General features: G+C 41.4%; 1 protein-coding gene across 1 annotated transcript; it reads left to right on the top strand.

Annotated features, from left to right (window-relative positions):
- The first annotated feature begins 576 nt into the window (after window positions 1-576).
- Window positions 577-1,779, top strand: LOC122033991 (F-box/kelch-repeat protein At3g61590-like). Its single transcript, XM_042593130.1, has one exon. The coding sequence runs from the start codon at window positions 577-579 to the stop codon at window positions 1,777-1,779; it is 1,203 nt and encodes a 400-aa protein (XP_042449064.1).
- Window positions 1,780-11,017: the final 9,238 nt, after the last annotated feature.

Here is an 11,017-nt window from a genome sequence, read left to right as displayed (position 1 = left end):
TCGAGTCTATATCCATTAATTCTAAGAGTGATTTATTTAATTTTCATAAAATTTTCTACCTGCCGTTATTAGAATAAATTAAGAAGCGCTAGCCGCAGGTAAATATATATATATTTTTCTTTGGATTGAATAGGAAGTGAAATACTTGTGAAGGAAACAAATGTTTTTTAATAAATTGGTTGTTAGTTTATTTTTTTTTTGTCACTACTGTCAATGTATTTTCTTATTTATACTCATTTTTAAAAATAAATTAATAGGTTTGTAATATAATTTCTATGTTTCAATTTTTAAATTTATTTCTATAGAATAAAAGGGAAAAAACAATTAAGGTATTAAAAAATATTTTTTCCGCTTTCCTATATTAATTATATCTTAACTTTTTATTTATTAAATTTATAAAAGAGGATCATTTGTAACCTTATATATTAATCTAAATAAAGTAATAATATATCTAAAATATCTTAAGGTTGGAACGCCTTATTTAAAGGGAAGAAGAAAGGATTGATAGATAAAAGGTCGCATCTATTATGTTTTTTTCTTTATGTAAATTTGAGGGTTTTTTTTTCAATCTGTTTCATGGAGGATTCGTGGGAGGATAGTTATCCCATCTACCACGAGGTAGTAGAGATCAGGACGATGCCTCTCTATAGTGACGGCGAAGAAGAGAGGGAGATATTGCTGTCGTGGGAAGCCATTCTACCTGATGAACTCCTGCAGAAGGTGCTCTCCTTGTTGCCCGTCGCTAACATCATCAAATTAAGCATCGTGTGCAAACGGTGGTACGAAGTGGTTCACTCCAGTCCCCCGTTGTCGTGGGGGATGATGGCGCCACAGAAGCCGTTGCTCTTCAGGTCTTTCTTTAACGACGACGCCTTCTCGGGCAGCGTGTACGACCCTTGTCTCCTCCGGTGGTACAACTTCGACTTACCCCACTTAGAAAAGAGCATGCGTCACACGTCCTCCTCCTGCGGCTTGGTCTGCTTAATGAACCCCGATGACGGGAATCGCCTATTGGTCGGCAATCCCATCAAGAGAGACTGGAAGCTGCTTCCTCAAGTCCCCGGCGGCTCCTCCCCCCAGTTTAACGCACTCGCCTTGTCGTTCGACCGCCGCACGTGCAGCTACACCGTGGTCGTCGCCAAGTGCAGCCACACACTGCTGCCAGGGAATTCCGACCAATGGCACTTATCCGTCCACATTTACGAATCAACGACAAAATCGTGGGCCACGCCCTTCACCCAAGACATCGGCTTCTGGATGGGCAGCAATGAGGCCGTCATATGCAACGGCGTGCTCTACTACTTCATGCGCCCGCACCCGGTGCAACACCCCCACTTAGTGGCGTTCCATCTCGCCAAGCCACCCTCTACCACTGAATCTCTGATTCAAGAATCGATTCCTGTTCCATTTGATCTTACCTGTGCTGGATTGATCAACCTGTCGAACAAATTGGTCATGGTCGGAAGGATGGCCAGGCCGCGTAGGGGAGTGGTGATTTTGGAACTCGAGGATAAGACATGGCGGGAGGTGTCTCATATGCCGATTTGCGCGTACATGCCGTTTGACATCGAAAATTTCATCTGCTGCGGCGCCAGCGACTTCCTCTTCGTGCACTCCTCAGTGTGGCCGGAGCTACTGACCTTAGACATGAGGCAGAAGGTGCGGACATGGTCGAGCCAGCTGGGTCCGTGGCCGCACTTCTACACTAAGTCATTGGAGATCAGGTCCCTATACAACTGCGGCTTCTGCTTCGAACCGAGACTCGACGTCTCCTCTTGATCTCTGCTGCATGCTTCATTTACAACTCGATATATATATATATATATATATATATATATATATATATATATATATATATATATATTATAATTTATTTTCATTGTCTGCTAAGACTTTGTTCATCTGTCTTTTATATATATATATTATAATTTATTTTCATTGTCCGCTAAGACTTTGTTCATCTGTCTTTTATATATATATATTATAATTTATTTTCATTGTCCGCTAAGACTTTGTTCATCTGTCTTATAAGATAGAGTCACGAATTTCAGCACATTTTTGCCATCTCATGTGAAATCATGACTAATTTCAAATTGTTTATGGACTTCAAGAGCAGTGTTTAAACTGGACTAGTCTGATGAGCAAGTTACTCTGGGAACAAAAAGTCAAAATTGATAATTGAAGAAATTTACTATAGATCTAGTTATGTCCTTTTAGTGTAGTTCCTTGTGTTATTTGATTTCCACCCTTGCAACTTTATGCCGGAGTATTTTCTCACTATCATGTGGTCAAGAGAATCAATAATATAGTTAGGATGGCATGCGGAGTCAACAAGAGGCGACTCCCAGTTACTCTCGACTACCTTCGGTAGCTGACTCCTAATTCAATTCTCGACTCTTGGTTATCCTCGATGGCCGACTCCTAGAGACTCCTAACTCCCGGCTGCGCTTGGTAGCCGACTCCCAACTACCCCCGACTCCCGACTCCCAGTTGCGCTCTGTGATAGACTCCTAGCTATTCCCGACTATGCTCGGTGGCCAACTCCCAGCTATTCCCGACTCTCGGCTACATTCGGTGTCTGATTCTCAACTACTCCCGACTTCCAGCTACACTCGGTATCCGGCTCCTAGCTACTCCTGACTGTCGACCCTTGACTCACATTTCAGACTCCCTCAAAATAAACTGAAACAATCTCAACTATTAAGAACTACAGCAACGAAGTGTTGCGCTATTCCTGAAGGATAATGAATAATAGAGCCGTTATCGTGAGAAATGCGAAAAACGTAGCTATTAACTTCTACATAAATGAGTCGTAATGGGCATTTATTTAGGGGAACATAGCCATGATAGCGAGAAATGAGGGGGCACGAGAAGAACATGCTGGAGATATTCGGTCCTATAAAAGGTAGTCGACTCTCATAAGCAAAGGTTGTAAGATACGACAAATTTAATAATAGGTGTTATTGGAACAATAACCTTATTAGATTTTTTTTGAGCATTTTTAAAATTTTTTTGAAATTTAAACTGAGTTCGTATGACACGTTTAAAGAGATGAATGAATAGGCTAAGAGAAAGCCTATTTGGAATATCCATTTAGTTAGGAGTTAATTAATTAAATTAACATATAGTTGTTTCATTTAAACCTAGATTATAAATACTTAAACCTAAGTTTCTCTTATCATTATCGTCGACACATACTCCTCCCCTTGTCTCCTTCGCAATGCTTCCCCCGATTCACCATCGCTGACACATCCTCCTCTCCTTGTCTCCTTTGCGATCTTCCCCTGATTCACCGTCGCCTGTGCATTCCTCCTCTCCAGATCTGCCACCATCATCTCCGAGTCGCCCTTCTCTACGCAGGCTGTCTTCGACCAAGAGCAAGGAGGCGTCGCCCCTCTATCGTGTGGCACAATCTTGCGCAATCTAGCATCGTCGCCGTCAAAGGTCACCGGAAGCCCATCGCTAGCTCAGTATGTCCTTCACCCCACCATGGGATTGACCTAGACGCCACCTTCTTCCTATGCCATCTCTGCCCCAACGCCGGCTACTCGATGCCACAATCAAGCAGCCATCTCCCGGGCCCTAGCCATTAATCTGTCATCGCCACATCTGTGCGCCGCGGCTCTGACCTCGAACCCCCTCCGGCTAACCCTCTCTCTCTAGGGTTTGTGCCAGATCTTTCCCTCTACTATGAGGTGAAGCTCTCGACCAGAATCCCTGTATCGATCAAGCAACATTGTTTTAGCCAGATTTGAGGATTGATTGGGGGTAAATTATTAGCTAAATGTTGTGAATTAAGAATTAGATTGAATTCTTAGATGTGGTTGTATTAATTGTGAATTGGGATGTTGGAAATGAAGGGCAGCAACTTCACTATAGTTTCGACCATGAATTCTTAACAGCAAGTACCTCCGACATGGATCAACTGAGGAGTCCCTAGATCTGGGTGAGTTTTGGAAGGTGAATTATGTATATGCTGATTTTTATGGATGTGTTGATATAGTAGAATTCTTAGGGATATCAAATCCAATGTAGTGGTGATTGTTATGGATGTGTTGATCATTGAGTAGTAAATTGTGGATATGGAATAGTTAACGAATTAGTTAGAAATTTATTATATGGATGATTGAGTTAATTGAGGATTAATTGATATAAAATTGAGTTATATTGTGGATTGATTCCTATTGGTAGGATAATCATTTATGGTGATAAGAGATAATGGATTAGTTGGATTGCTAGTTCATGTATTGTTGGATAATTGAAGTATGTTAATATAGAAGGGTTAACTAATTGAATTGGATTAATTCATACAGATATTAGCTTAGCTATGAAGGAAGTGTTGGATCATTAAATGGAATTAAAATATGGAAGTCTAATCGGATTAGGACTAGGATTAACTATTTGGCTTATGATAGAACTTAGTAATACTATGTATTCTGTGTTGCAGGATATTAGTCAGAGACACATCCCATCATGGAGATAGTTCAGGACGATTTACATTTAAGGCGGGTACTTCTTGCTTTGTCTCTTTAATACTTTTGACGTTAGTGCATGAGCTATATATTTGAATAATTGCTGTATTTACCTTGACTCCACTCATATTTTTCCTATGCTTGATACTTATCCACTCAATCTTTGAGATACTCGTTTCCATATTTATATAGCTTCTCATTGCTATCTATGATATTTAGCAAATACTAGATACTATTGGTGCAGCGGGGCCGATCAGAGGGTGCAACATCTGTAAAAGAAAAATAAAACCTTTCTCTGTTTTTCCAACTAAGATTAGTAGCACTATCACAATAATTATAATCTCAAAAATGAACAACTAATAAAAAGAAGAGGCAAACATATTTGACTTGGTTACAACCTAGGTAGTTGTTAATCCAAGGCGGTTGCAAAGCTCTACTAGAAAAATCTCCTTCTTTGTAGGCGGAGAAGCCTGTTACACTCTTTGAAAAACTTAGAAAAGACTAGGAAATGATTACAGTAGTTGTTCTCAAATTGTTGTACATTTCCTAGGTCCAGAGGTCTTTTTATAGCCCCTGGGAAATCTCATCCGAAGCTTGAGGGTGCCTCCAAAGGGCTTGGAAGGCGCCTCCAGCGAGGCAGCGCCAATAAAGGCTTATCCACTGCTAACGACCATTTTGGCCAGTCAAGGGCACCCTCTATACTCATGGACGACGCCTTCCATGCTTCTGAAGGGCGCCCTCCATGCTTATGGAGGGCACCCTCCGCTTGAAGGTGGCGGAGGCACTGGTGCACCTAGGAGGCACCTTCAACCTCTGTTGAGGGCGCCTCCAGCAGACTTAATCAGCTCCTTTCGCTCTCCTGCTACTCCGATCACCTGGGTGATTGCGACCAACTGAAATAGGGCTCACCTGAACCTAATTTCCGGCCTTCTCCTTGAGTAGGCTTCCGCTCTAGCTTCTCGTCCCTCGAACGTTGCGTATGTTCTTCTCGTCCACTGGTGTACTCTTCTGCAACCCTTTTGTCCCTCGTATGCATCGAGCCCGTCGGCTACCTTCCCATGCCATCTTTCTCGCTAGTTGCGTCTTCCACTCGACTTCCTATGCTCCTGCACACTTAGACACAGGGATCAAAACAAAACATGACCTAACATAACTTGGTTGATCACATCAAAACAACCACGGGGTCCAACAATCTTTCCTTTTTTGATGTGCATCAACCCAAGTTCAAGTTAGGGTAATAACAAACAAAAGAAATTGCAAATAAAACATTTTAACTATAAAGTTTGTAATAAAAGAAATTGCAACACTAAGTATAAAGTAAACTGATTTGAATTCAGAATTTGAAAAAAAAATACTAACTCCCCCTAAACTTGTACCTATTCCTCCCTCTTTGATCACATAAAAAAAATAGGGTAAAAATATGAAAATTTAAGTTTTAGGAAAAAACTTGATTTAATAAAACAAGTAAAATAAATTTAAAATAATTTCTAAGTTATGGAGTTTTCGAAAAATTGACAAACATTGAAAGCATTATCTTAATTAATTTCACAAGCTTATTAATTTATCAATTAAATACTTAATTCAATAATCGGCTTCCAGGCTGTGGCGAGGCACTAAGCCTTCTTGGTTATTGGATCATCAACCACTTCTAGAGAGAGCCTTTTAAAGAATTTAAACATTTAACTTTTCTGAAAGCCTTAGAAAATTTTTTTTAATCTAAGTATGATTTTGGAACCCAATATAATTTCCTTCCTATTGGATTAACCAAAAATTTGGGGGTAGATAATTTTTTGGAACTCTCCTTATTTATCCCTGGTGATGTATAATATACCAATTTAGTCTACCATAAATTCTAAGTTTTGATTTTTATTTAGTTTCAAGCATGCATGGTTATTTTTCAAATTTTCTATTTTTAATTTTTATTTTTCTAATTTTAGATTATCATACAATTCTAGAGGACATGCCTTTGCTAAGTTCAATTTTAACTCAGTATTTTTCTTTTCTAATTTCACTAAATCTTTAATAAGAATTTTAATAAAATTAACGGACTTCTTAGAAGATAGAGCATGTACCTCACTTATCCCAATTTCTGATGCTCCCCCTTCATCACTTCTTTCTTCCTATGATCTTCCCCCTTCATCTATGTTCATCTCTGAGCTGGTCTCATCTTCTTCTTGATGGATTGCCATTAGGGCTAGTATGACGTATGCTTTGATTTTAGATTTGGAGGATGATGACTCGTCCCACGTGGCTTCGAGATTATGTTTGGGCCGAGTTGGCTTCTTATTCTTTTCCTTATCTTTGTTCTTCAGTTTCGGGCAATCATCTTTGATGTGCCCTTCTTCATTGCAATTGTAGCATCGGACGATCCTTCTATTTCGAAGATGATTTCTCGTCTGAGATTTAAATTTATTAGATTTAATAAATTTATTGAACTTTCTTACCATAAGAGCCTCTTCGACTTCATCAATGGATGCTACGGAGTCTTGATCTTCCATCTTTGCTTTTAGGGCAACATTGAGATTTGTCTTTTCTATTTCTTTAGGATCTGCAATTCGAGATTCATGAAGTTCAAAAGTGGAAAACAAATTCTCTAGCGTACTTACCTCAAGATCCTTAGAGATATAGTATGCATTAACTAAGGATGCCCATTCTAAAGTTCTCGGGAAGGCGTTGAGCGCATACTGGATTGAATCTCAGTTTGTTACTGATTCTTTGAGATTGGTTAATCGAGTAATCAGTTCCTTGATTCGTTCTTGGAGTTGCGCTACCTTTTCTCCATTATTCATCCTCAGGTTTGTTAGCTAGGTTTGGAGAATGTCTTACCTTGCTAACTTTGCTTCCGAGGTGCGTTCGTGAAGTTTTAGAAACTTCTCCCAGAGATCTTTGGCGGAGTCGTAGCTGCCGATTCGATTGACCTCTTGGGGCGGAAGAACATTGAGCAGATGGAATTCAGGTTTACCATTCGCCACGAAGTCGGCTTGTTCCTTCTTCGTCCACTAATACTTTTCTTTGTCTCTTGGAGCTATAAAACCATATTTCATTATTAATAGAAGTTTGAAATATGTTTTGAAGAATACCTCCATCCGATGTTTCCATTGTGCAAAGTCTCCCTCGAACTTTAGTGGGTGAATGCTTGTACCGACCATCGTCTTGATCTTGGTGCTTCAGTTGGCGGTTTGTCCTTCTGAGGCGGTTGGACTCTGATACTACTTGTTGGCGCAGCGGGGCCGGTTAGAGGGCGCAGTGCCTGTAAAAGAAAAATAAAATCTTTCTCTGTTTTTCCAACTAAGATTAGTAGCACTATCACAATAATTATAATCTAAAAATGAACAACTAATAAAAAGAAGAAGCAAACAGATTTGACTTGGTTACAACCTAGGTAGTTGTTAATCCAAGGCGGTTGCAAAACTCTACTAGAAAAATCTCCTTCTCTGTAAGCGGATAAGCCTCTTACACTCTTTGAAAGCTTAGAAAAGACTAGGAAATGATTACAGTAGTTGTTCTCAAATTGTTGTGCATTTCCTAGGTCCAAGGATCTTTTTATAGCCCCTGGGAAATCTCATCCGAACCTTGAGGGCGACTCTAAAGGGCTTGGAAGACACCTCTAGCGAGGCAGCAGTGAATAAAGGTTTATCCACTGCTAATGACCACTTTGGCCAGGTCGAGGGCGCCCTCCATACTCATGGAGGATGCCTTCCATGCTTATGGAGGGCGCCCTCCACCTGAAGGTGGCGGAGACGCTGGCGGACCTCGGAGGTGCCTTCAACCTCTATTGAGGGTGCCTCTAGCAGACTTAATTAGCTCCTTTCGCTCTCCTGCTGCTTCGATCGCCTGGATGATTGCGGCCAACCAAAATAGGGCTTACCCGAGCCTAATTTCCGGCCTTCTCCTCGAGTAGGCTTCCGCTCCGGCTTCTCATCCCTCGAATGTCGCATACGTTCTTCTCATCCACCGGTGTAGTCTTTTGCATCCCTTTCGTCCCTCGGATGTGTTGGATTGAGACCGCGCTAGAGGGGGGGGGGGTGAATAGCGCTCGTGGCTATTTCGTTCGATTATCGGGAAATTATCGGAGTAATTAAAATGCAGCGGAATAAAATAAAGACAAAGACACAAAGGGATTTACTTCGTTCGGAGCCTAAGGCGACTCCTACTCGAAGGCCCGCGATCCTTGATCGCTTCCGGTGGGCAACAACTATAAGCTCGATAAGAATTACAAATTACAAATGTAACAGCAATTAGAATAACTTTGTACCGACAACTTAAAGAAGAGAAAAACGAAGCTCCGGGTCGTCGGAATGTTGCAGCAGCACTTCGGAATGACTTTGTTAGCAGCACGTTGAAGAAGGAAAGCTCAGAACTTGATACTTTGAAGTGCTGGTCGAAACCCCCTTATAAAGGGTGTTCAAGGCGCCTTGAAGGCTGTTCAAGGCGCCTCCATGCTGCCTGGTCTTCCGCGTGGATAACATCTGATCTGGTCGAACTTCATCCTCTCAAGGCGCCTTATAGCCCTCTCAAGGCGCCTTCCAAGGCGCCTCTAGTGGTGCTTCGCAGCCGAGGCGCCTCCAAGCTCCATGGAGGCGCCTCGGACACTGTTCATTCGAGGCTTTAGGTTGCTCCTTTGCACCTGCAAGATACGTTAGTCCCAAACACTATCCTGCAACACAAAGTTAGCAAAATAAACATGATAAATGAAGTATAGACAGTCTCCGGACTATCCGAGTCTGACTTCGGGTTTCCAACCGGAAACCCTAGGTCGACCCGACACCTACTGTTCCCTCTACGGGGAACGCGTCCTCACCTACTCCACTCAGGAGATTTACCTGTTGCCAGTGCGATCCTCCAGATCGACTGGACTTTTGCTCAGCACTCGATGCTTCCGGACTTTCTGCTGGACATCCGCTTCCCCGGCTAGTCCAGTCTTTCACCTGGTTCGCGACACCAGGACTTTCCACATAGGGTTACCACCCCCTAGGACTTTTGCCTGAAGACATCGACCTACCAAGACTTTCCGCATAGGGTTACCACCCCCTATGACCTAGGGTTACCACCCCCTAGGGTTTTACCCTTTGCCTAACCGCAGCTAGGACTTTCCTGAAATCCTCAAGTAGACTTGTTAGACTACAAAACTGTTGGGGTTGCAAGGTTGCAAACATAGTCCCATATTGAAAACACATGGAAAAGATCATGGATTTATAAGAGAAAAAATATCTCCATTGGTATGAGACCTTTTGGGGAGAACCCAAGAACAAAACCATGAGGGCTTAGGCCCAAAGTGGACAATATCATGTAATTGTGGAGATATCTAAATTCTTTTCGATCCTACAATTGGTATCAGAGCCCGGACTGCCAGAAGGTTTAACTGCCGACTATGCACAAGAGCTATGGTCTGATTGAGCCATGTGGGTACAATATTAACCTCGAACAAAGAAAGTGGGGGCTCCTATGTTCGGATCAAGAGGACCAGACACCAGACAGGAAGTCCTAGTTGCGACTAGGCAAGGAAGTCCTATTAGGTCGGGTGGACCGAGGGGCAGGAAGACCTGGTGGGTCGATGATCGGAAGTGGGAAGCCTATGGTCCTTTGTTTGAGGGGGGCATTATTGGGGTTACAAGGTTGCAAACATAGTCCCATATTGAAAACACATGGAAAAGATCATGGATTTATAAGAGAAAAAATATCTCCATTGGTATGAGGCCTTTTGGGGAGAACCCAAGAACAAAACCATGAGGGCTTAGGCCCAAAGTGGACAATATCATGCAATTGTGGAGATATCTAAATTCTTTTCGATCCTACAAAAACATCTTAACTTTGAATTCTTTGTCATTATCAAAACACGAGTTCGATCGTCGGATGCTTCCCGCACCAACAATCTCCCCCTTTTTGATTATGGCAACTCAAATTCAAAGTTAAGTAAACATACGAATAGATAGACATTTTTAACACAGGCAAATCTGCTAAGTATAGATGTACAAAGTAACTAAAGCAAATTTGCCTTATATGCTCCCCCTTAACTTTTTGTTTACATTTTTGCTACTCTCTCCCTTTGCCATATATAAAAAATGAGCAATAATAGATATTTGATTGAGTTGTACATGATTTTACTAAGGTCAACAGGTTAGCTAAGTTCAACAGGGTTTGAAAGTTAATGTCAATTGGAACTTAGTTTCAATAATATTTTAAGTTTTAGGACAAGGTTATTCATTCAAGTTCAGTTGATCCTTAAGTCCAAGCATAAGTCATGTTCACTAGATTGATTTACTAAGTATCAGAGCCCTAAAGATCAAAACATTCTTAACTAGAAAATTGAGCATCCTTTACCAACTGTCTAACCTTTAGTTACTTGCTCATTGTCTACAGGACAATAGCTTTCACTTGGTTAGTCAAGTTAAGTTATTTTGGTCCAGTTAGACTTGGCTAGAGCTGGAGGACTTAACTTGATTAATGTATATTGCGTATTTAACGCCCAGACTCATATTGATGCACAGATATAAGTATTCTTGAGTCCAGGCTATACCCTATGCATCTCACGCCGTTCTATGTTT

The sequence above is a fragment of the Zingiber officinale genome, chromosome 11B (genome assembly GCF_018446385.1).
Source record: "Zingiber officinale cultivar Zhangliang chromosome 11B, Zo_v1.1, whole genome shotgun sequence".
NCBI classification, from domain to species: Eukaryota; Viridiplantae; Streptophyta; class Magnoliopsida; order Zingiberales; family Zingiberaceae; genus Zingiber; species Zingiber officinale.
The sequence above is the reverse complement of the archived record's forward strand: the minus strand, read 5'-3'. Positions and strand labels throughout refer to the sequence as shown.